The 24,929-nt window shown below is 37.0% G+C and overlaps 4 protein-coding genes and 1 non-coding gene across 7 annotated transcripts; 4 read left to right on the top strand and 1 right to left on the bottom strand.

Annotated features, from left to right (window-relative positions):
* Positions 1-308: 308 nt before the first annotated feature.
* Positions 309-411, top strand: LOC125473622. Its single transcript, XR_007255459.1, has one exon. It is a non-coding gene; the product is annotated as a small nucleolar RNA Z103 (small nucleolar RNA).
* Positions 412-2,760: 2,349 nt separating this feature from the next.
* On the top strand, positions 2,761-4,206 carry LOC103956826 (60S ribosomal protein L21-1). The gene is made up of 2 exons (XM_048576312.1): positions 2,761-3,031; positions 3,748-4,206. Exons 1-2 carry the CDS (start codon positions 2,795-2,797, stop codon positions 4,003-4,005), a joined length of 495 nt encoding a protein of 164 aa, XP_048432269.1. The 5' UTR covers positions 2,761-2,794; the 3' UTR covers positions 4,006-4,206.
* A 653-nt stretch (positions 4,207-4,859) lies between these two features.
* Positions 4,860-5,258, top strand: LOC125473597 (mavicyanin-like). The gene has a single exon (XM_048576670.1). It carries the CDS (start codon positions 4,860-4,862, stop codon positions 5,256-5,258), a length of 399 nt encoding a protein of 132 aa, XP_048432627.1.
* A 2,079-nt stretch (positions 5,259-7,337) lies between these two features.
* Positions 7,338-11,778, bottom strand: LOC125473556 (serine/arginine-rich splicing factor SC35-like). 3 transcript variants are annotated; one of them, XM_048576545.1, is made up of 11 exons: positions 11,645-11,778; positions 11,466-11,551; positions 11,291-11,369; positions 10,791-10,870; positions 10,606-10,672; positions 9,860-9,931; positions 9,452-9,682; positions 9,194-9,353; positions 8,486-9,094; positions 8,137-8,358; positions 7,338-7,737 (listed from the first exon to the last, which is right to left on the bottom strand). In XM_048576545.1, exons 1-9 carry the CDS (start codon positions 11,722-11,724, stop codon positions 9,089-9,091), a joined length of 861 nt encoding a protein of 286 aa, XP_048432502.1. In that variant the 5' UTR covers positions 11,725-11,778; the 3' UTR covers positions 7,338-7,737; positions 8,137-8,358; positions 8,486-9,088. The 3 variants fall into 3 exon arrangements, with proteins under 3 accessions (XP_048432502.1, XP_048432500.1, XP_048432501.1); XM_048576543.1 differs by having other exon boundaries at positions 11,466-11,749; XM_048576544.1 differs by having other exon boundaries at positions 7,338-7,669; positions 11,466-11,749.
* Positions 11,779-13,318: 1,540 nt separating this feature from the next.
* On the top strand, positions 13,319-14,191 carry LOC125473561 (Werner Syndrome-like exonuclease). Its single transcript, XM_048576556.1, has one exon. The coding sequence runs from the start codon at positions 13,435-13,437 to the stop codon at positions 14,068-14,070; it is 636 nt and encodes a 211-aa protein (XP_048432513.1). The 5' UTR covers positions 13,319-13,434; the 3' UTR covers positions 14,071-14,191.
* Positions 14,192-24,929: the final 10,738 nt, after the last annotated feature.

Genomic DNA, 24,929 nt, shown 5'->3' with positions numbered 1-24,929 from the left:
TTCCTTATTTATAGGATTGCATGCTTGAGGATCGAGTACCATGACCAGTCCTCCTCTCCCACTTCTCTTCCGTAGTAGGGTAGTTACCTAGGCATGTTCCTCTTGCGTCTGTAGGGGTAGTTATCTAGACACGTTTCCCTTATATTTCTTGTGGGCTTTCCTCACAGTTTAAATTGCACAACACCTTCTCCTTGGATGATTGGTATTGGCCCATGAGTCGAAACCGGATTTTATCCTCCCACAAAAAGGTCAAAAGAAGAAAGTCTTTATTTATAAATTGGTAGCAACCAATTCCTCTGAGAGAAAAGATGGAAGTGATCATTATTTCTCCAAATGATGGAGCCTGAAATAAGTTAGCAAATTGTGTCTTTGTGTTGCAAAGAGGCACCGAACTAGCTATATCTGATCCATCTTTTTACACGTATCATTTCACTTTTCAACTTGTTTGATTCAATTCTGCCATTTACACCAAAATACCTAAACAATGACATCAAATTTTGAAGTAAAAAATCTAATAACATTACTGTCACATCCTGCCCAGAGACGGATCACTTCCCGGGCCCACTCCACCATCGTAGTACAATATTGTCTGCTTTGGGCTTTCCATTCCCTCACGATTTTGTTTTTGGGGACTCACGAGCAACTTCCCAGTGGATCACCCATCATGAAATTGCTCTAACCCCCTTCTCGCTTAACTTCGGAGTTCCTACGGAACCCGAAGCCAGTAAGGTCCCAAAATGCCTCATGCTAGGTAGGGATGAGAATATACATATAAGGATCACTCCCCTGAGCGATGTGGGATGTCACAATCCACCCCCCTTAGGGCCCCGACGTTCTCGTCGGCACACCACAGCCAAGGTTAGGCTCTGATACCAATTTGTCACATTCCGCCCCGGGCCGGGATGCGACAATTACTATGTTTTCAGTTTGATTCAATGACACAATCTATTAACTTCCTTTTCAACTACTTTTATTTGAACATATTCCACTTTGTTTAGAATCAACCAGTACTTTTTCTTACGTCACCAATCAGTTAAAGCTTACTATATCCAATATGTATTTACGTTGTTTCTCTCATGCTCTATCACAATATATTATTCATGCATAAATATTTACACAATTTCTAATCTTAGAACATTACATTTCAAATAAATGTTGGCTCAAATATCATTTGACATATGTTCTCAGCTTTTTGATACTTTTTAGATAATGGGCTTCAATATATTCTCAAATGGTGTCTTATAAATTTACTTATTCTCACGTTTTCCTTTGCTTTTCACTTTTCACTCTTCTTTCTCGCACATCTCATCTTTTGATTGAGAATTTTTATGTTTTTTTTTTTCACCATTTTTGTTATTTCTGCAACTATTCTATTTTCTTATTTTTTTTACGATTTTTATCTGATGTATATATTTGTACATAATCAAATGATAGTTTTCTGTTTTTGTTTTGAAGAGAGAAAACGATAGAAAGATACGACTCCTATAAGATTTCGGTTTTTTGTGAGCTTTCAAGGTTTTTCTTAGCTTCAATTTTTCTTTTTCAATCTGTCTATAATGTTTCCATTAACCATTTCATCAATTTTGCCTCACAGAAAAATTACAGTTGTCAATCTGAATCCTGCCAACATGAAATTTTTGTTTATGAATCTCTATAATGTTTGCATTGACCATTTCATCGTTTTCGGCTCATAGGAAATTTACAATTGTCAATTTGGATGCTACCAACGACGGATAACCGTATCCTTTACTCTATTTTTTTTTTCTGTTTTGTTCTTTATAATTTGCAGTGTTGCATCACATTCCAACGTAGAATGTTCAGCCTCTAATAAATTTAGTTCTAAATGTTTTCTGAACATGAATCATCTTATAAAACTCGCTGATGTACTCATCTAATTTAGAAGTTTTCAATCTTTTTAATGGATAGTTTGGTATTTGGTGATTTCAAATATGTGATTTTGTCCAAGTCTTTCTAATCCTCGATTTCTATTGACGTTTAGGGTTTAATGGAGATTCTCGAATGAGGTTGGTTAAGACCAAAAAAATGGTAGTGTCATATTTTTCTTTTTCTATTCCTATACTTTTATACAGAGTTTTGTTTGAATACCATTATTTTTCACAAGCCGTTATGCGCCATAAAAAACTTGATCATTTTTTTATATATATTCACATGTTACGTAACTCATGGAAAGAATTAAGAATTGTCCCACATTACAAAAATGGGAGCTAAACACAAAAAAGTGAAAGAATAAAAACGTTAACATTATGTTTGGATGAAAAAACTCAAGATTATTAAGAAATTTTAAAATGATGAAAACTGAAATGACAGAATTTTATTTTTTAGAATTTATGACTTGTTATTTTTAAACTCTCAATCATAGAAATTGGAAAACGACACTTATTTACATGAAATTTAAACTTTGAGAATTGAAGGTCCCAAATTCCAAGTTTTTTTTTTTTCCACGTGAAAATTATAATTTCCTTTATCAAAAGATCCCATTTATAAATTCTAACTTTTATTCAAATTCCAAATTTATTTCTTTCATTTAAAAGAAGCGGACGGGGCAACCTCAAGTAGCCCATCATACTTTGTGCCATCAAGCAAACATATCTTAAAGAACGATAAAAATCTCATCACTCTTGACACAGTAAGCCCAGCCCACATCTCAAGATCAAATCCGACATACCAAAACCCTACCCGCCTCACCAAACCTACTATAAATTCAAGATAACAGAGCCACACTCATCTAGAGAAACCACCACCCAAACCCTAGAGACGCAGAAGCCTCTGAAAAATGCCGGCTGGACACGGTCTCCGTTCCCGGACTCGCGATCTGTTCTCGAGGGCCTTCAGGAAGAAGGGGTACATCCCACTCTCCACCTACCTGAAGACCTACAGGATCGGCGACCATGTCGACGTCAAGGTTAACGGCGCCGTCCACAAGGGTATGCCCCACAAGTTCTACCACGGCCGTACCGGTCGCGTCTGGAACGTTACCAAGCGCGCCATCGGTGTCGAGATCAACAAGCAGGTTAATTTCATTTTTGTTTTCTTGTATTGTTTTGGATTTTGGGTTGCCTGGAAGGTGTTTGATATATGCTTGTGTGAAAATCTATGCTTGGATTCGTGGGTTCTTGTTGAAATTTCGTTTCTTTTAGATTGATTTGGACTTCGCTGACTTAAATGGCATGTCACGAAGGTAATTATTATTGTGTTGTTGCTGGTGTATTTTGCCGTTAATGGAAATGGTTGATTAGATTTAAACGTTGCTATAGATTTTTAGGGTTTCATATAATGTTAGCTTATGGATGCTAATTCAACTGTTGATGTGATTTATGCTCTTGATGTGTATTTATAATGTCACCTTTCGGTAACGAAAGTGTTTTAGGTTAATTGGTATATGATACAGTTAATTGGGATATGATACATTTTGGCCATTGATATAAGCCTGTTGTGTGTGACCTATAACGTGTTTAATGTATTTGTTCCATATGGTGTATGCTCGAGGCTATAGGATGAATGTTAAGAGAGTGGAGAATGTAAGTTAATCTTTCGTGTTGATCCGTTTGAATTCCGGTTCTGAGTATTACAGATTGATTATCGTTGGTTGGAAGCGTAGTGTTTTGTTGTTTTATATGTAGGGGAATTCTGTCTTGCTTTGGTTTCACTGTTTAGTGAGTGTTGAATACTTTATTTTTTAACTTGATGACCAAAAAATTTCAACGGTATGCTTCTACATGATATCAGGTTGGAAACAGAATCATCAGGAAGAGGATCCACGTGCGTGTGGAGCATGTGCAGCCATCAAGGTGCACTGAAGAATTCCGTTTGAGGAAGATTAAGAATGACCAGCTGAAGGCCGAGGCTAAAGCAAAGGGTGAGGTCATTAGCACCAAGAGGCAGCCAAAGGGACCAAAGCCTGGTTTCAGGGTGGAAGGTGCCGTCATGGAAACTGTTACTCCCATTCCTTATGATGTCGTCAACGATCTTAAAGGAGGGTACTAGGTTTAATTTCTGTTTGCTTTGGTCAATTCTGATGGACTGGCTTAGCTTAATCAAATGTTTCCGTGGTTTCTTTTTACAAATTTTTGGTCGACTTTCATGTGCTGCAGTAGAGACTGCTTGGATTTATGTCTTATGATATATGTTATGTTTTCAAGTACAATTTTGTGCGAATGTGGAAATTATCTTCGGAGTTACCTACAATCTATAGGGTTGTTCTTCTTAAAGCTTTTCCTGATTATTCCATCCTCTGCTTTTCAATAACTTGGTCTGCAGGTTCAACCTTGCTGTTTTTTATAGAACTGAACTAGCACAATTTTGCTAGAATCTAAGATTCAATTTGGTTAGATCGAACAAGCTCCGTTTCTATATGCCTGTATTTCGAATCGCTTGCAGTCTTATACGCAAATTTGTAAAGGTGAATTGACAGTACATGAAATAATGAGGTAAAAGGATTTTTAGCCAAGTGGTCTTTTGAGATTGGTATAACTGGTCATTTTTGTGCTGCCAATGAAATGGTCCTTGAGTTCGTTCACTGTAATCATTTTGGCCCTTCTCGAAAAATTTGTCAAAATCCTAAATTCTCCCTCTCTTCCTCTTCTGAACTCCTGAAGCATGGCTGGAGCGGAGAAAAGTGGTCGAGAGAATTCGAATTCGGAAACCATGCATTTTTTATCTGATTTTTTGAAAACCATTTTCGAACTGGATTTGAGAAACAATTTCCGATTGGGACAATAACTTTATATACGTATATGCAAGGGCATTACTGCCTTTAGTCTTGCTTCATGCTTTCTTAATTCTTCCCCTCCCCGTTACTGTCTTAATTGCTTGTATATTCTTTACTGGTTTAAGTGGTCATGGCTCTAAGAAACACTGTCGCCGTCAGTTTCATCATGATGATGGTTTTCTTTGGTGCTTGTTCCACTACTGTTTATACAGATGGTGGCGATTTAGAAGGGTCGACTTCAAGTGACGTGATTAATTACAACGAGTGGGCTTTATCAAAAGAATTTCATGTTGGCGACGAATTCATTTTTAATTACACACAGGAAGAAGATTTTGTGATGTTAGTCACTCAAGAAGTTTATGACAATTGCATTCCATCACTTGCCTTGTCCCATTACGGTGCCTTGGCTTTACGCATTTACCGCCCCTTACTTTTAACATACCAGGCACATACTATGCTATTTGCGGTGAACCTGACCACTGTCAAGCTTGCCAAAAGATTGGAAGCAAGATCAATGCCCCCGAAATAGGAAACTCAGTCGCGAGTCCAAGCCCCTCTCCTTCTCCATCCTCGACATCAGGCTCTTCCAAAGCAATGTAACCGAGCTAAAATCACAAGACCGCTCGAGTACTTGATCTTTTGATGCTTGGCTTGGATGTTGCCACCTTTCCTATGTTCGGAGTTTGGCTTTTGCTTGCCCTTATTTTTTTAAACGAAACACTCCCGTTACTGTTCACTTTTAACGAAAATGACCTTGTTACTCTAAAATATCACTCATGGTAATGTTCACTTACAACACCTTTTTGTCATTTTGATTAAAACTCAAGTTTTCAAATCATTTTTATTAGATTTCCTTTAAATGAATCCATATTGTAGACTGAAAAAAGTTCACAAGTCGTTTAAATGTGTTTTTTTATTTTATTTTATTCGGATTGATTATAAATGAACTTGTGCGATGTTGCATTAGTTCTAGCTTAACCTCCTTGCCTCTCAGAAAAATCAATCGTACGAAGTTCTAAGATGAGACACAGAGAACAACAAAGTTCAAATGAATGAAACATTTATCTTAGCCAAATAAATTCGACCCGAATAATTGCATGCAGGAATGCTCCAAAGAGCCATCTGATGTGGGAGTTTCTGCACTTGCTACTGTCAGGATCATCAAGCACAAAGTTCGGTAAATAACATTGCCGTTATTAGCCGGAAGATTTCCGTTCGGCTTAATGTTTATGTTGCTCACTAAACGGGCGAGTTGGGGCAGCTCAGACATAAGAACGCAAATTCGTAAAGCTTTCAGTTGACCTCTCTAAGCTACTCAACTCGCCCCATTTATATCTCTCAACTTCTTTAACATTTTCCGCTTCCCATTTCATAGACAAAGTTCACTTTTAGGCGTAGACATAAAAAATAATGCCTATACCCTATGATGTAGGTTGGATCCTCACCGATTTATCTCCCCACTAACAACTAACTATTTATCCCGTTAATGCTATCACTTGTTTGTCAAGAAAAAAAAGGTTGCTTGAGTTTGTCCAACCCAGAACAACACACATTTGTTTCAACAGAACTACAAGCACACATTTCAACTAAGGGTGGGCAAATGGATCCTGGACTGGAATGGACTCCCCTGGTCACCGACTAGTTCGTCGGTGTCACATGGGTGAGTTTCTTATGAAGCAGGCCACTCTCCCTCTCCCTGACTCGTCTTCTCCTCTCTCCCTAACTCGTCTTTTCTGGGCTTTTTTTTAATGGTTCTCATTTTGTGTTGGATGGATTTTTTTTTACAGTTCTAATTTTATAGTCTTCTCTCTCCCTAACGACTAAGGAAGACTCGTCTTCTCCTCTCTACCTAACTCGTCTTTTCAGGGATTTTTTTAATGGTTCTAATTTTGTGTTGGATGGGTTTTTTTTTAGAGTTCTAATTTTATAGTCTTCTCCTCTCTCCCTACCGACTACGGAAGACTGCTTGAATGGTCCGAGCAACATCTGGGTTGTTGCGCAGGAAACAGGAAAACGATTGCTTGACGACTGAGGAAGACAACTTGAACGACATCGTCCCCTTCTGTGTTGACAAGAAAAAAAGATGTAATAGGAACCGTGGACCCACCCCGAACCGTCCCGTTAGGTCCAGTTCTAAAACTCTAAAGCTCTCTACCCGGTCCAGCCCGCCCCATTACATTTTTAAAAAGGTAGGGTTTAGTTCCTCCAAATTTGGGCCCGGCTCAGCCATGCCCGTGCCCATCCCTAATTTCAACCGTATGGGAAGACAATAAAAGAAGGCAAAGCAAGCATATCATGGGCCAAGAAAACAAAGGAACGGGACAGAGAAGGTGCAAGTGAGCAGTGGAGGAAATAAGAGAAGATAAAAACTGATATAATGTAGATTACACACCTGTTCCGAGTCCGGTTCAAGATGTAAGAAAATTAGAACTTCATATCGAAAACGTTTAGACAAGGACAACACAAGAATACATGTCTTCAGCATGAAAATAAAACAGAGTCAACAACGTAAGCGAAAAAAAGGGACTCAGATGTTTATTGTGAAGGGCATAACAGGTAAAGATTCTCAACAACCTACAACATGTGTAACACAAGAAAAGCAAAAGGATATGATAATTTGACGAAGGATCATTATATATACGAAGAAAAAGTGATCTTCACCAGATCACCCCATCGTTAATTGTTAAATGCAATTATTGGCACGTAAATTTTTCATTTTATCAATCAGGCATACCAGAATGCAAAGTAAATCTTTCGGTAATCAGGACATACGAGATAGATTGCCAAGCAGCCATTCTTGGTTCCCCAACTGGTCATAGCGCCAATCAACCATTATCAGTGCCCCAACTGGTCATAGCCTACAGATCATAAAATGGCAGCAACTGCAAGCTGCAGGTGGTTATTCGCTAGAACTTCAGTTTGTCCCGAACCCACACATGACTATGATACAACATAACACAGATCAGCTACCATTTCACAGCTAGAGCCAAGAAAGTGTGATACAAGATCTATATAAATTCAGCAGCAAAGGTTATACAATTGAAAACAGGTTGGGACTAGATACAGCAGTCTTAAACCCTATAGGATTATGGAATTTCCATAGTCCCAAGGGATTGAGGTCAAGTTAATAAGGAAGGGATCACACAATGTTCAGCAAAATGGATTGGAAATACACCATATGAGCAATACAAAGGCACGTGAGAGGGGTTTCCAAATCCCTACAAGGAAAGAGTCATTTACAAATCTCTTTTACACGCCCTTGTAATGCTAATATGGTGCATTTCTAATCCCTCCTATTATCTAATATTTTGTAATTCATCACTTACTAACTTGACATCAATCCCTTGGGAACTGAAAATCACTCATCCAAAACATAGCATAAAGAAATTAACCATAAACCTGTTTACCGTGTCTCATTAATGTGACTGCAAAGTTAAGCCCAACATACAAGGTTCCCTAGTTAGTATCCACACTTCAGACTGGGTATCCTCATCACGGTTACTCAATCACAGGTCCAACTCATGTGCATCATCAGGCTACAGGGAAACACCATTTCAACTTCTACCATCACAGCAACTACAAACCAGGTTTGTAAGGAACATGTCTGTCCAGCTCACATGCAGCATTAGCTACAGGTAAACACCCAGTTACGGCCATAACAGCAACTAAAACCTCTTTAACCGACTATCAGGTCAAGCATAGAAATCCTAATTATATAACACTATCAGAAACAAATAGCCAAGCCATATTTCTTACCAACATATATCACATATGGAGAAAATCAGCTTAACCTACTGGCCCTGCAACCAGCTCACTGCAAAAACAATCATACTTCTAAAACCAGCATCACGACCCCGACATCCATCTACAGACTAGAAACAGCATCAATGGCTGCGAATCAACATCCTCTTATCCTGGCCTAAATCACTCTTTTCACAAACAACTATAAAACCCAAGAAATAGTTCCTGAAGTCTTCCTATAAACTGAACTAGACAACTTAAGACCAGACTCATATATCAGTAATAATGCTACAAAGAGGATAAAAGTGAATAGTAAACCGCACAAGAACAAAAATGAAAGGAAAGACACTACGAAACTTACAACAGACTATCCCCTGTAAATAAAACCGAACTACAAACTACAAGCCCACAAGTAGCCAGATTATCCCAGCTAAATAAAGAAAATTCACAAGGTGCAGCATTTATATATTAGAGTACTAAAGAAAACCTGTCCTATCGAAACTAGCACTTAAAAAATCCAATAGAAACAAGCATGATGATCAAGGATCCTCGACATTAGCAGAGCTGCAACAAGTACACAACACGGGGTGCTTCCATGATATTTTCTATACAACACTATCAATCCTGTAAAATATGGTCAAAAGTTACCATATCAATACTCTTCTCCCATGCAAGTGAAAGTAATAATTTCAGAAGCAATCAAAACTATAGACATCAACTCACATTAACATCTGAATTTCGAGGGGATGGGCTTTGAGAATCAGCAGGACGATGGCGTAGTGAAGCACTTTGAGAGGTTGGGGATTGTCCATCACGACTACATCTATCAGGGCTGGCACTGCGGCTCCTACGAGGACTAGGGCTATGCCGAGCAGGGGAGGCACTGCAATGCAGATTAGTATACGTTAAAGATAATCAAAAGGAAGAAATAGCATACAACTATAAATTCAACATAAAAAGGATATCAGCTTGGATTAAAACCTATCAATAGAACGACTTCGATGTGGACTCCGATACGGACTTAGACTCCGCCTTTCATCATCATAGCGCCCCCTTCCCCTGCCCCTGTAGTAATCAGGACTGGCACTGCGGCTCCTGCTTCGTCGGCGATAGTCTCTATCCCTCCCATGGTATCTGTCACGGTCATACCTGTCCCAACTCCTACTGCGACTTCTCCTCCTGTAGCCACGGTCTCTGTAGTCATCTCGGTACCTGGCAGATTTTAAATAGTAAGTTTCAGGCATTCATTTGAATATCATCAAAAGTTTGTAAAGAAAACTGGAATAATTATCAAAATCTTGGCATGATGTAGCAAATTGAGTTCAGGATCCTTCAAATCATATGACAGAAAACTGTCCATCAAAAAGAAAGACCAAGAGGAGAACCAACCTTCTCCGAGGACTGCGACTTCTTGACCTGTGCCTCGATTTTGGTAGAGCTTCAGAAATCCTTCCTTTATGACTGAAATAAAGGCAAAAGCAAAAAGAAAGTTAATGGAAGCCACAAAAAACAAAATTAGATTTTCAATATTCAATCCCATTATCAATGCAGCTGAAATACCAAGTTAATAACACACTACGCAAATTTGCCCCCTTCAGTCTTGGCTCAAAGGCATTTCAGGCATAAAACCAAAGCTATGGTTTTGTGAGATCCTTGCATGATTCCCCAACGAAACAAGCATTGGTTACACAACCAAAACCCCTTCTAACCAAAACAAGGGTTTTCAGTTTAGTATTCAGTGTTGTACAATAAAAAGAGATTGACCTGCTGCATATAGAATTGATACCATATACCATAGTATAGAATTGAAAAAAGATACTGCAATCTGTTGACAAGCACTGATACCAAAACAGACAGGTAAAATAACATCAACAGAATCGCATTAGTATCAATACACTTCCAGGTATAGAATACACCAATTGAACAAAACAACAATAGATCAACCTCAATAAGGATTTAATATTTAAGAGTAACATATGCAGTAGTTAAGAATAATTTTCAAAAAAATAGTATTAAAAGCATATGGGAAGACCTACTACAAGTTCATAGTTCCCTCGAGGTAAATAAAGTACCAAAAAAAATAATTCAGCCATCAAGAATTCACAATAAGAAACATCGATAACTGACAAACTTACATCCTCTCTGCATTTGGCCCATATTTTGCAAACTGAACAGTTATCTCGCGGCCATCAACAACTCTTCCTGCATAAGTATTTGGAATTGTCAAGACACTTGATGAGCAGTGACAATTAAAAAAGGTAGCAAAAACACATAAATATTGACAGCAGTAGTAATGACAATAATCAGAAAATTTGCAAACCATCAAGCCTTTCAACTGCTTTCTGAGCCTCATCTGCATATTTGTATCGCACAAAAGCAAAGCCCCTCGACTCCCCAGTCCTAAACCACAGGAGGGACATAAACATCCAAAATTCAGAAACAATTTTTGTTAACCATATACAACAACAAAATAAAGGGGGAAAGGACATAAATTCAAATGTGCACTTCCTACAATTAACTAGTCCTCCACTTCAAGAGAAGCTAATTGCTCCCCCGAACACTGTAAACAGGTGATCATAAGCGTCGAATTCCCATATCTTCTCAGCACTCATAAAAATAAGAAAAACAATTAATGTTTAGATACAATCACAAACAAAACCTTCATAACTTATCGTAACACCGATTTTCTCACATGATTTTCCTAACATAGATATCGTTTTCAAACAAATCAAAGATACTTAATTTCTCAGGAACCAAACAGAATTAATGGAGCATTAAAAAAAAAAAAAAAAAAAAAGAAACTTCCTTATCGAAACGAACCTTCGGTCTCTGGGGACAAAGACGTCAACAACCTTGCCGTACTTATCGAAAAGTGGAAACAGATCATCAGCACTCGTACCTGTTCATAACATCAAATCAATCAATCAACAAATTACCAGCACTAAATCCTGCCAAAAACAAATTAAAGAGAGAGAGAGAGAGCGAACGAGCTTACGGAAGGTGATGTTGAGGACGAGGAGAGAGTAGGTGTCGGTGATGTCCGGAGGGCCAGACCTACCGAAGTGAGACATGGTTCTTGCACACAGAGAGAGAGAGAGAGATTGGGAAATTGGGAATTTGGAATTAGGGTTAGGGTTTGTGGATGGTAAAATTTGGAGGGTAGAAAGATCGAACCTTCGTGAAGTATCCTTGAGATTCTGCACTCGAGGGGAGCCCGGACGCCTATTTGGGGGGCGCGTTGGCGATTGGATCATCCAATTTGGGGATTTTGGCCCGTTTGGAAAAGTACTTCAGAAATTTTAAAAATTGCTCCTTTTAAAGGGATAATTTTGCCCCTATTTTAATAGTTTTTATCATCGTACCATTTTAATGTGTAAAAGAATAAATAGATAATACGCTTCGTTTTTTAATATAAAAGAATAAATAACAAATTTCTTTTCAAAATTTGATTAAAGGGCTTTGGCTCCATTTTTATTTTTTAAATTACATGTCATTAGTTTAAAAGCGTAGGAATTCAATGGATTGGGGAAATTAAATTTTCTAGATTGTGGGTAATTAATTTCAAGGTGAAGATGCGTTTAAACTAATGACGTGTACTTTAAAGAATATGTGGCAATTGATCAAAGCCTCTTAATTAAATCTTAAAAAGAAACCAAATGTTTTGATCTAAAAAACATTGAAAAAAATGTAAGGATTCTAATTTCTATTAAAAAAGGTCTATTGACTTTTTACGAAAAAATAAAGATATTCATAAAAAATAACTTTAACAATACATTAAAGACGTGTGTATACGAATTTAACATAATCGTAAAAGCAAAAACTCCAATATTTTAATTTCGATCATATTTTTCTTTTGAGGTAAAAACAATCACAAAGTAATCTCGAATTTGTTGTTAATGTTTATATCTCTTAACTTGAGCGTTTATATTTTCCTTCTTATCATTTTAAAGCCATAACTAGATTATTGAACCCCAAAAAATTCTAAAGGTAGCAATAATCTTTGTTGGCACTTAATTTTTAATCTTGTCAAAATAAACTCAACCTAAATCTTTTTATTTTATTTTTCATAAAACTCAAATCTCTTTGCTTCTATTATCCTCCGATCAAAACCATAAAGTAAAAGGAAAAAAAAAAAAAAAAACCTTCAACACTAAGGAAAGAAGCGAAACGTACGTCAGTTAATCATGTTGTGCTAGGATAGCACCAAAATTTTTTGGAACCAACTCAAGCTAGCCCACAGGAAATTTATCAAATGAAAATGCAAGAACAAAATATAAAAGACACAAAGATTTTAACGAGGTTCCTCCACAGTCAGTGTAACTGGAGTACGTCCTCGGAGCAGTAGGAGCTCACCCAATAATCCACTATCAAGCAAATGAGAGTTTACAAAGTGTTGGCAATCTCACAGCCCAATTAACCCAATACACCCAAAAGCTCTCACACACCAAAGAAACAAATAGAGGAAGAAATATAATGAATAATTTCTTCTCTATACATATAGCTCAAAGCTATTACAACAACAACTACTTTGGTAGATGATTACTAACCGAATGAAGCAGCAGCTTCTCTTCTCTCTTTGCAGCTCCTCTTTTTCTCAGCAGAGCATTGAGCTTTTTCTTCTTCTCTATATTCAGCTGCAAAGGCAAACCCCTTCCTTTCTTAAACCAACACCCACGGGTGTTGAAGAGAACAAAAATTCTTTTCCCTTTTTTCCTCCCCAAAACAAGGAAAGGTGTTGTCCACCTTCTTTCTTTATAATTTTTTATAGCCGTTTGGATTTTTGTCTAGCCGAAAGCATTTGCAAGTTGGCCACTATCCAACAAATCACCCCTATAAAACCCCACTTTTACCGCTGTCCATCATTCATCGTCAGACCTCTTGCGTCTTTGCTGTAATCTTCATAAAGTTCCCAAACCGTTCAAAACTTCTCCACACCATCTTCTTCTTCTTTCCAAACCGTAGCCATGTCTATCAGCATCACAGACTACGAGTTGGGCTACGACACGCACAGCATCTACAGAGTAGATTTCTTCGACGACTACATCGACACCCTAGTCACGCACACTCCATCCAAGGTCAAGTACTGGATCAACAAAACCCGATACCTACACCGTTACCGCCTTCACAAACTCATCGTTGGACTCGATGTTGAGTGGCGTCCCAGTTTCACTCGCGGTGTGAACAACCCGGTCGCAACCCTACAATTGTGTGTTGGGCACCGCTGCCTCATATTTCAGTTGCTTCATACCCCGGGAATCCCCAGGTGTCTTTTCAACTTTCTGGCGGATCCAGACTTTACCTTCGTCGGGGTTGGGATCAAGGACGATGTTCGAAAGCTTTGCCTTGAGCATGGCCTTGCGGTAGCAAAGTATGTCGATCTTAGGGAATTGGAGGCGAGAAGGTATGGCTTGAGTGTGCAGCGGAGAATAGGGCTAAAGGACATGGCAGCAGATGTTCTAGGGCAGGATTTTCAAAAGCCAAAGACTATTACAATGAGTCACTGGGATAAGCCGTCCCTTTCACTTGAGCAAATCAAGTATGCTTGCATCGATGCTTTTGTTTCTTTCGAAATTGGGAGGGCTTTGGGCGCAGCGAATTAAGGCTGTTGGATTATGTTCAAGGTTTTTTTTCCTTTTTTTTTCTTGTTATGGATGAACAATTACCAATAAGCTTAATGCATATGTTATGCGTGTTTAATTTAAATTTGTATGTCCTTTTGAATTTTTTCATCCCTCTCAAATATTATGCTGACCCTATTATTCTATGTGGCAAGTTCGGGAACTTTTGTGTTATTTCCAAATCTAAGGTCTCACCTATGTTTCTGAATTTGGTATATAAGTAATATATGCATGTTAGGAGCTAATGAAATTAATTGGTGATCCACAAATTGAGTAGTGTCTGTGAACTAAATTTGTACACGTCAATCTCTCTGCTGTATTTAGTAGTGTTCTAAAAATCGGCCTAGGCGGCTAGGTGCTCGGCGAGGGAGCCCCGACCCTATTTGGGCCAAAATGTTCAGGTAAGGCGGGAAGGATTTAGGTGGTCGCCTAGGCATCTCTAGGCGGTGATCGATGCGACTGCATTCTCGCTGCAAATATCCCCTTGCATCAGCACGATTCACCACCCACAACCCAAATCTTCAAACATGCGCTCTTGCACCCAACATCAATCGATGAACCCCAAGTAGATTGAGAATATGTAGGGATGAACAATACACATAATCCGTCCGTTGGGTCTGTTGGGTTTTACTGCAGAGCAGAGAGAGAAAGGGATCTCTTGAAGAGGAGAGAGAGGAAGTCGAATTGGGTTTTACTGCAGAGAGAGAAAGGGATCTCTTAAAGAGAAGAGAGAGAGAAAGTCGAAAGAAAAATGGAGGAAAAGAAAGGCATAAATGCTTTACAGCCCAGAGCTACTAAACAAATGAATCCAAAAATTATACATATTCATATTTTATAATATATTATAAATTTATGTAAATCTGTCTAGGCCTCCTATGTGCCTGCTTAGGCCCTGCCTAGCTACCTAGGCGCTAAGCTCTAGCCCGGTGCCCAACTAATGCCTAGCATTTTTTAGAACCTTGATATTTAAAAGTAGCTTTTCTATATATACTGCTATAATTCATTCAGGCTTTCAGTATTCTGCATTTTGTACATTCCTGAAAGTGAATGGCCTTTGTATGCTTGGCCTAAAGTATTCGAGGAGTGAGCTAAATTTCACAATGGGTTATCAATAATGTGGTTCAAATTTGCCTTTGACGAGAATCGAATCTGAGGCCTCTCACTTACAAATGAAGAGGAATACCACTAGACCGTAGTAGTAAGTGGCAACTAATGAGGTTTATTAAAACATAAAAGAGGATGACAAAGGGTAAATTGATAAAGAAAATAGTGTAGAAGGTAAAATTAAATTTTGTATAGAGTATATAGGGCATTATGGAAAAATCAAGCCAATAACTAAAGGAAATTTTTACAGCCATCCTAGAAATGTCATTTTAATCTTCGTTTTTAAGAAAACACGAGGCAAAATATACACAGAGAAGTGCATGATAGCATTTTAGAAGTGACGTTAACAACTATCTCTTTTTATTAGAGAAGGACTATGTAAAAAAAAAAAAATATATATATATATTAATTTCGGCAATTGCTTCTCTTTAAATATGTGTAGATTATTCTACCGTTAATAGAAGTTAGGCTTTATTTTCTCTTTTAGCCTCAATATACCAAAAGAAAGTCATTGTGTTTCTTAAAGCACTTCTCCCCGCAATCCGATAATGTGATATTGCTTGGATACTAGCTCTTGGCATCTCTTTTGTGCGTAAGCTTGTGGCAGGTTTCCATTGTTAAAAGCAACCGCAAAATTATCAAACAGTTGAATAAATGCAAATAAGTTTCATATCTCACAAAATATAAACTGGATTTTTAATTTATAAGACATAATAAAATAAAATTGTGAAGCAGAAAGAGTGTTCCACAAAGACCCTAGTACTTAACCTAATTAAAGAATAAAGATACATGGATAGGCTTAACCACGATCGAAGGTTTCATTCGTGCTTTCTTAGCTAAATTAACAAAATACTGCATATAGCTAGTTGTTACATATTAATGTTAATATTTGAGATAAAACTTTTGTATGAAAACTTTGAATCAACATGTGCAAGAAAATAATGTTTTTTAAATCATTAACCCAAACAAAAACACCAACGACGACAAAGGATAAGCCAACAAACCTGAGAAGACAAGAATACGGAAGAAGAAATGGAAGAACGAAAATTTAGACATCTATAGCACTATATATGCCTTTGTTAGGTACCACAATATCTGTATTTCACTTTGTGGGATGGTAGATTACAAATGTCCGTGGACAAGGAATATATAGGGAGGGTGGGGATTTTTATTCAACGAATTGAGATTATAATGTTTCCTTATACTAAAGACTAGCATTATTCAAATAATCTATTTAATTTGTCTCAAGTATTTATTGATTTAATTCATAAAATTACTTGCGTACATGCATGTGAACTGAACTTGGACTAATAGTAGTGGTAAAGTTTCTCTTTGTATTTATTATGGGTTTCTGCCTTTCATGAATGTAAAGCTATTTTGACCCCCCCCAAAAAATGCCTTACAACTAAAATTGCAAAGTCCAAACATTTCTTGGTTCATATTGATTAAGAATACAGGCTATCTTGTTTTGATATTTTATGGAGGACAAAACCGAATGGTCAATTTAATTATGCGTTCATAACGTTGGTCTAGGAAAAATCATGGGGAATCAAGAAGTTTGAGTGGAATGCAATTAACCAACATGGAGTCTATTTTAATTCATAAATGTTTTCAATCTCTAACCCAAGTTATACGTAAGGCCTCAATGAAAGCAAGAATTTCTGCAGAAACTGAACTTACAAATTTTGTGTTTGATGTAAAAGCACCAAGTGTCCCACCCTCCGATGAGCGAAAAATCTCCCCAAATCCAGCATATACGTTGGCACAAGACTCATCGATATTAACCTTGAGCCACCAAACCATTGACAACCTCCAAATGACTGGAATAGAGGATAGAACCACAATAGAAAGAGGTGAGATACCCAATATTAAGAAAATAGGGAACTCTAAAGAAGAGGAACAACCACTCGAAAACCACGAGAGTCATGAAATCAAGCCGCTAGCTAGCACTTTGCATAATCAAGGGAAGCAGGCTTGCCCTCGAACTGAATTTGATATGAAGAAACCAAATGCCCCATATAAAACTACAATCTGCTATATAATCAACAGTTTTCGAGTAGAACCAGCAAAAAGTAGCAATAAAAATTTTCGAAAAAACCTATAACACTGATTGGACCACTAGAAAGGGACGACAGAAAAGCTCCAACAACCAAAACCAAAGACCTGCAGTCCAAGAACATTCCAAAAAATGTGTGAGAGACTCAACAACTGAATTACAAAATGAGCAACGAGAAACCATCGAAATTCTCATATGTTGTAGCATCGTATCAGTGAGGAGACAACCATGTAAGACTTTCCAAATAGTTAGGCTTTACCTTGTTCAAATTCGATGAGACCAAATAACTCTCCCCCCAACCACTTGGCTATCAAAGTTGAGCAAGAGAGAATAAATCTCTTTAGCTTTGAGAATTCCAGAGAGAGCCAGACTAACATAAAGAGTCTAAAATGCTTACAATGTAAGAGGATTAGTTGTAATTCAAGCAGCAACTTTAGGAAAATTAGCAGTGAAATCCGACATTAATTCCCAATCAAAACCGCATATAAAGTCTCTTACTAGACTCTAACCATATGAGCAAGAGCATTACGGATGTCATATAGAAAATCAAGGACATGCCCAACCAATTATCTGGCCAAAAAGAAACTTGAAAACCATCACCCACAATCCAAGTAGACGTGAAAAGATAATAGAGATAACTTTTTTAAAACCCAGCCACAATGATGATATTTAAAAGTGAAAAGAGAAATCAAGCATCTATGCAAGAAGCAAGCACACATGAAAATACCACTAGAGAGGAAGAATCCACCATATCCCAACAACGCTTTAAAATCAATGAACGATATAGAACCACCAAATCTTTTAACCCTGAGCCACCAAGGCGTTTTAGGTGACAACAAACATGTCAAGAAATTAGAAGAGTACCATGAGAGTCTGGATCACTTGACCAGAAAAAATTCATTATCCAACATTAGACTTGATTGAAAAGAAGACGGGGCCAAGCGACACTTGAAAACTATATATTAGAATGCTTTGGATGAAAGACGTGATAAATTGTAACCGACCCACTTAAGAACGCATGAGACCCTTCCAAGTTAAGAGTTTACATTTTACTTTATCTACAATGTCCTCAAAGTAACTCCGCTTAGGCCAACCTTGAAAGATGGAAACACCCAAATATTTGAATGGGAAAGAACCCACTCCAATACCAAGAAGATTTCTGATAGATCTCTGCCTTGGTTGAACATATTTTACCAAAGAAAACCAAAGATTTTGATTTGTTGATTACCTGACCTGAGTAAAACTCATATTCCGTAATAAATCTCATAATGCGTCTCAGATCAGCGCGGGTACCACACAAAAATATCACAATAGCATCAGTAAATAAGACATGAGAAGGGGCACATAGACCCCGTTAGGCAGCCATGGAAACCAACTCACCAGATGAAATTAGCATCGACAAAATAGTAGAGAAGACAAAGGATCACCTTGTTGAACACCTCTTTAACAAGAGAAAAGACTAGAAACTTAGCCATTAACTAATAAAGATAGATAAGCATATCGTAGAAGTTCCTCCACCCAATTATCGAATACATGGGAGAAACGAAAAGCTTTTAAAACGCGTAACAAAAAAGACCAGTCTAAAGTGTCAAAAGCCTTTTGAATATCAAATTTGATTGTACCTCATGCACATCGTTTATCAAGGACATTCGTGCACTCAGAAGTGAGAATAGTGTCATCTAAGATGGTTCGATCTTTAAGAAAAACATGTTGTTGAGGGGATACAATCCTGGAAGCAATCAGGCCCAACTTGTCGGTAAGAATGCAAGTGATGATTTTGAAGACAATTGGCCAGAGTTGTAGAACGGAATTACTGTGGAATTGAAATGAACAGGAGTTTCCTGTCAATGAAATTTTTTTAAATAGCCACAACTATATTTGGACCAATTGTATTCCAACATATACAACATATAAATAGCCATTGAAGTCATCAGGACCGGGAGAACTAGAAGAATCCAAACTTTGATCTGTCGTATACGCCTAATCTAGAATAACGCACTCGAAGCAAAGACACATTCTCTTCGGCACTTACCAAATTAGGAATTACTCTTTTAAATAGCCTAGTATCTACTGTATCATTGTCCATATACAGTGGATACCTCCAAGGACCTCCGAGACCACCCAATTTTGGGCATCTGGTTGAGGAGAATAGTGAAATGGCGGACCGGCGGTTGTAGGTTCTCCAAATGATTATCGAAGGAGAATACTATTCATTTTTTTAAAAAGACTTGGCCAAAACAACGTCATTTTGAGTCAAACCATTTAAAATAAAATTATTAAAAGCAAGTCTTATTAAGCAACGTGAAGGAGATCAAGAGAGTATATTCTCCACCCAATCCCATTTTGCATTCACTTTCTCGAATTGGGTAATTCTCAATTATAATTCCATTTTTCTTCTAACACCACCCAACTGATCACTAGGCCACACCAGCTGCTTCACACCTCCACCTATCCAAATTAATCATGGAGGATGTTAAAATTGATGTGTATGGGATAAAAAATTTAAATTCATAATGAATTATAGTTATTGTTAATTTGTTGTAATTTTTTTATATTGTTTGGATCATATGTAAGTTAACTTATCTATTTTTTTAGCTTCATCAATTGACATGGTTTTTGTTTTGATTAATTGATGTGTTGAAATTAGAAGTATGAAATGATATTACAAGTGAAAATCATCATCGATTAGTGATAGTTCAACTCCAATTTTGGATAGTTTAAAATCATCATCGATATGTTTTTTCTTATATTAACAATGAAACTATCATGATACGTTTTCAGAGAATGAGATCTCATCATGGATAAAAATTTAGTCTTTGTAGCTTGTAGTGTTGTTTGTACAAAGCTTATGAATTAAAAGTTTGTAGTCTATTGTTTAATTTCTCAGTATTATTATTGTCTTTGAGCTTTTATATTAGGACCACTTTGTGTTAAAATATTAGATCCCCCACTACTTCTATGCATTCTTCATGTCACATATAAACACATTTCATCACCATGGCTACATTAGTTTTGCTAGTGTGATAGGGCTCTTTGATCGTTCAGCAGTGAAATATGAAGAAATTGTAAATTTTAATAATAATTTTGAGAAATTAAGCCTACAGTTACCAAGAAAAGAAATTTGGGAAATTTTGGCAGAGATTTTGATTTCTTGGTTTTTGTGCAGGTGGAATATTTGTGGTTTTAGATGTTTCAGCCCATAGGAGCTCCTGCCACGTCAATGATAGAGAATATAGTGTAAAAGGTATATTGAAATCATACAACTGTGTGTTGACCACCAATTTTGAAGAAAGACTATGGTAAAAAGAAAATCTTATTGTAATTTTGGCCACTTGCCTCTCTTTTACAATATGTAGATTATTCCATCGTTAAACGAAGCTGGACTTTTATTTTATATTATAGCCTGAGTATACCATAAGAGAGTACATCAGGACCAAAAGAAGTACCACAGCAGCGGAGACATCAACAATTATAGATGCAGTAACAAGCGTAGTCAGTGCCTGCAGGGTTCGCAATGCATGTATGTCCTTGGTCATGGTGTTTGTTAAAGCACTTCTCCCCGCAATCCAATAACGTGCATTTGCTTTTATACAGTAGCTCTTGGCATCTCTTTTGTGCATAAGCTTGTCGCAGGTTTCCATGTTTAAAGGTAACTGCAAAATTATAAGACATTTGAATAAGCGCAAATAAGTTTTGTTTTTCACAAATATAAACCAAATTTTAATTTAATTTATAGAGTGTGATAAAATATAAAATGGTTTTTGTGTGTGTTATTTAGCTCTAGCTCCTAACTTAATTGAAGAAAAAGGAAAAGGGGGTAAGAGATGGGTTATAGAGTACGAAGATTACATTCAAGTTTCTTTAACTATTTACAGTCATGCATCTCAAATACACTGGTTAAACTAGCTAGTATTGTTGAAAGCGTCATATTAAACTGACTTCCAAAATAATTTTGGGATTTAACATTTGTTGTATCGACAAATCACCATAGCCAGTCTTTAACATGTTAATGTAAATACTTGAGATAAAGTTGTAGGAAACACTTTGAACCAACATATGCAAGAAAAATAATGATTTTGAAATTATCATAAACCCAAAAGAAAAACAAACAAAACGCCAAAACAACTACAAAGGATAAGCCAAACATACCTGAGAAAATAAGAACAAGGAGAATGAAATGGACGAATGAAAATTTAGACATCTCTAGCACTTGTGTTTATTAGCTAATAAAGTATTTGTATTTCACTTTGTGGGATGGTAAATTACAAGGGTCTATGGACAATATATAGGGAGGGAGGGGATTATTATTGAACGAGTATTTTGAGATTATAATATTTCCTTGTACTAAAATCCTAGCTACATTCAAATAATCTATTTAATTTGTTAAAAGATCTTATTGATTTAATTCATAAAATTACTTGCGTACATGCATGTGAACCAAATTTGTAAAAGTATTAGTGATAAACTTCCCCTTTGTATTTGATTCAGGGTTTCTGCCCTTCATGAATATAAAAGGCTACTTTGACCAAAAAAGCTTACATTGCAAATTCCAAATATTTCTTGGTTTCATATTGATTGAGAATTGAAGCTATCTTATTTTGGTATTTTAGAGGCCAATAACTACGTAGTAAATTCAGTTATGCATTCAACAAGTGGCCCTCTGCCATAGTGGTGAAGATGAGTGTTGGTCTTTGCATCACGGGGTGAATGTTGGAGAGTTGACTTTTTGTAATTAGTTTAGTTACCTATTTGAGTCCTTGTAATCAGATTGTAATTAGGTTATTTGATGTTTCTTTCCTTGTAAAACACTCTTGTACATTATATATCTTCCTCCTTGGTGAGAAGAATAATATCAGAAAATTAAGCCCCAAAGATAAACTCTAATTAGCATGGTATTAGAGCAGAGATCCCAGGATTTCTGCTCTGCCCGCTCCCTCAAGCAAACTCAGCCCTCCCATGGAGAACCTACCACCACTCCACGGTGAAAACAATCTCATCCTAACCGATCCTACCTTTATACTAAACACTACAACCCTAAACATTACTACCTTAACCGACGCTACCATGAATCCTCCTCCTGTTCCGAGTTCTTCCGACATGCCTCCGGAGTCCTCAGGTAACTGTGGTTATGCTTTTAATATGAATAATGGTGATACTTAGTCCAATTGGATAATTGACTCCGGTGCCACAGACCATATGACCTATGGCATCACTGATTTAGCTTGTGATACTGTTCCACTTCGATGAAATATTACTAATGCTAATGGTGTCACCTCACGGGTAACTAGCACTAGCACTATACACCTCACGCCTACACTTTCTTTGCCGCATACACCACTTGTACCTTCACTAAAGCATAAATTGATGTCTCCTAGCCAAGCTACTGAGTAATTGAACTTTTGTGTACTATTGTATCCGAAGTTTTGTATTATTCAGGATATTCTCACGAAGGAGATAATTGGTCATGGTACTAAGAGGGGGGATCTTTATTTTGTGGACAATGTCAGTACAGGATGGGTCAATCTCGCCCAAGGAGCCATTAATCACAAGCGGCGTCAGATATGGTTATGGCATCACCGTTTGAGTCATCCGTCTTTCAGTTATTAACAGTATATGTTTCCGGATTTATTTGTTGGTTGTTCGATTTTAGACTTTAAATGTGACACTCGCGTACTTGCCAAGAGTCACCATGTTTCTTATCTGTTGAATTCTAATAAAAGTGTTATTCCTTTTGATCTTGTTCATTCAGATGTTTGGGGACCATCTCCGATTACTACTTCATCTGGTATTAGGTGGTTTGTAACTGTCATAGATGATTGCACACGGATGACATGGTTATACCTTCCTAAGCATAAAAGTGATGTGTTTCTGGCGTTTAAGACATTCCACACCAAGGTTCAGACACAGTATTCTACTACAATCCAGATTTTGCGTTTTGATAATGGCGGTGAATATGTTAATAATGATTTTACACATTATTTAACTAATCACGGAATCCTCCACGAGACTACTTGTCCTCATACTCCTCAACAGAATGGGGTGGTTGAGCGCAAAAATCCCTATCTATTAGAAATAGCTCAATCGCTATTGATTGGGGCGAATGTTCCCCACTCCTCTTGGGATGTTGCTCTTCAGACTGCTACTTACCTTCTCAACTGCATGCCATCCGAAGTTTGTTGGTACTTTTGTCTTAGAATCTCCAATGTTGCAACTTCATTCTTAGTAAAGATTTTGGTAGCAAGGGAGGTGGTTTGTTTGATCCTAGCGAAGCAACTTGATTGTATCATATTGGAGTGTGATGTGAAATCTAGTTTGAGATCTTTGTCTAGCCTCGTATTGTACATGTTTGACGTAGTGCAAATGTCACGGCATATGGATTATAGCTAAGTTGGCCCTAGTCCATGAGTCAGATTTGTTTGGTTTGATGATGCTCCAGATATTATTTGAGATGTTATCTTTAAAGATTGTACTATATAACTATCAATAAAATCGCTACTATTTCACCTCACAAAAACAATGCGAGTGAAACCAAACATTTCCTATGGTTCATGCTACGAGCAACATTATCAATTGTCCATGTTTGACATCTCATGTGATCCCAAGTTTTAAGGATTTGGTAATTGGTTAAATATACCAACAAAGTGAATTAATGGATCAAGCCAAATCAAAACACATTTGTCGTTTACGCTGACCACAAAGTTAAAAAATAAAAAATGTGAGTGAAACCAAACATTTCGTAAGCGGTACCGCGTGCGCCACATGAGTATGAATCACTATATAATTATCAATTATGAATCCACTTGATCACCATATAATTTGAAAAAACTAAAACATCATCACATACATTTTGGCCAATAGCTAAAATTATTCATTGTAAACAAAATCGATCGGCAACTTAATTTCTTTTGTATCGCTCAAATGAAACACTGACAATCGAAGAAGCAAAAACAATCATAATCAGTTCCAACAACATTGGCAATGCATTGGGATCCTAGATCATGGTGTTTATACCAACACTTCGCCTTGCAATCTGGTAATGTGCACTTTCATACAACTTTTCTTCACATCTTTTTTGTGCATTATAAGCTTGAGGCACATTTCCACAATGCAAAGCAACTGCAAAATTATTAAAATTAAACAGATTAATACATGCACTTTGAAATTTGAATCAAATATACAAAAGGAAAAAAAATGGAAAAAAAACTGAAACAATGCGATAGGACAAACCAAGCAAACCCGAGAAAACAAGAACGAGGAAGAAACAGAAGAAGGAAAACTTAGATATCTAGAGTCCTCGATACTGTGTGTTTACTAAGATCTATTACTTTGTCGAATGTTGGAGCAGCAAGTCCATGGACAAGGAGAATATAGGGAGGGTGGGGATTATTATTAAACAAGTGTTTTGAGATTATAATATTTCCTTATGCCAAAATCCTAGCAGTAAGTTTTTCGATGTGTAATTACTACATCCAACTTAAATTTTAAATTTTAACTGTCTATTTTACCCTATTGCATAATTACTGTTAAATACAAGATGAAATTAATAAAAAAAATCAAATTTATCAATAGACCCACATACTATAATTAAACCCTACATTACCTTTGTTTATTCTATGTTCATTCCGACTAAAACCCTAATAGCTTTGATAGAGAAAAACAAGTTTTCCTATTGATGGATGGT

This window comes from the organism of the source record quoted next, unplaced genomic scaffold (assembly GCF_019419815.1).
Source record: "Pyrus x bretschneideri cultivar Hongxiangsu unplaced genomic scaffold, Pyrus_bretschneideri_v1 Contig9, whole genome shotgun sequence".
In the NCBI taxonomy this organism is placed as follows: domain Eukaryota; kingdom Viridiplantae; phylum Streptophyta; class Magnoliopsida; order Rosales; family Rosaceae; genus Pyrus; species Pyrus x bretschneideri.
The sequence above is the reverse complement of the archived record's forward strand: the minus strand, read 5'-3'. Positions and strand labels throughout refer to the sequence as shown.

Bases quoted from the DNA above. Each gene is read 5' to 3' on its own strand.
- LOC103956826 (XM_048576312.1), top strand. From the start codon at position 2,795: ATGCCGGCTGGACACGGTCTCCGTTCCCGGACTCGCGATCTGTTCTCG. The intron at 3,032-3,747 runs GTTAATTTCATT...ACATGATATCAG, and splicing joins GTGTCGAGATCAACAAGCAG to GTTGGAAACAGAATCATCAG.
- LOC125473597 (XM_048576670.1), top strand. From the start codon at position 4,860: ATGGCTCTAAGAAACACTGTCGCCGTCAGTTTCATCATGATGATGGTT.
- LOC125473556 (XM_048576543.1), bottom strand. From the start codon at position 11,724: ATGATCCAATCGCCAACGCGCCCCCCAAATAGGCGTCCGGGCTCCCCT. The intron at 9,932-10,605 runs GTAAGTTTGTCA...CCTTTATTTCAG, and splicing joins GGGCCAAATGCAGAGAGGAT to TCATAAAGGAAGGATTTCTG. The intron at 9,354-9,451 runs GTTTTAATCCAA...TCTGCATTGCAG, and splicing joins CGAAGTCGTTCTATTGATAG to TGCCTCCCCTGCTCGGCATA.
- LOC125473561 (XM_048576556.1), top strand. From the start codon at position 13,435: ATGTCTATCAGCATCACAGACTACGAGTTGGGCTACGACACGCACAGC.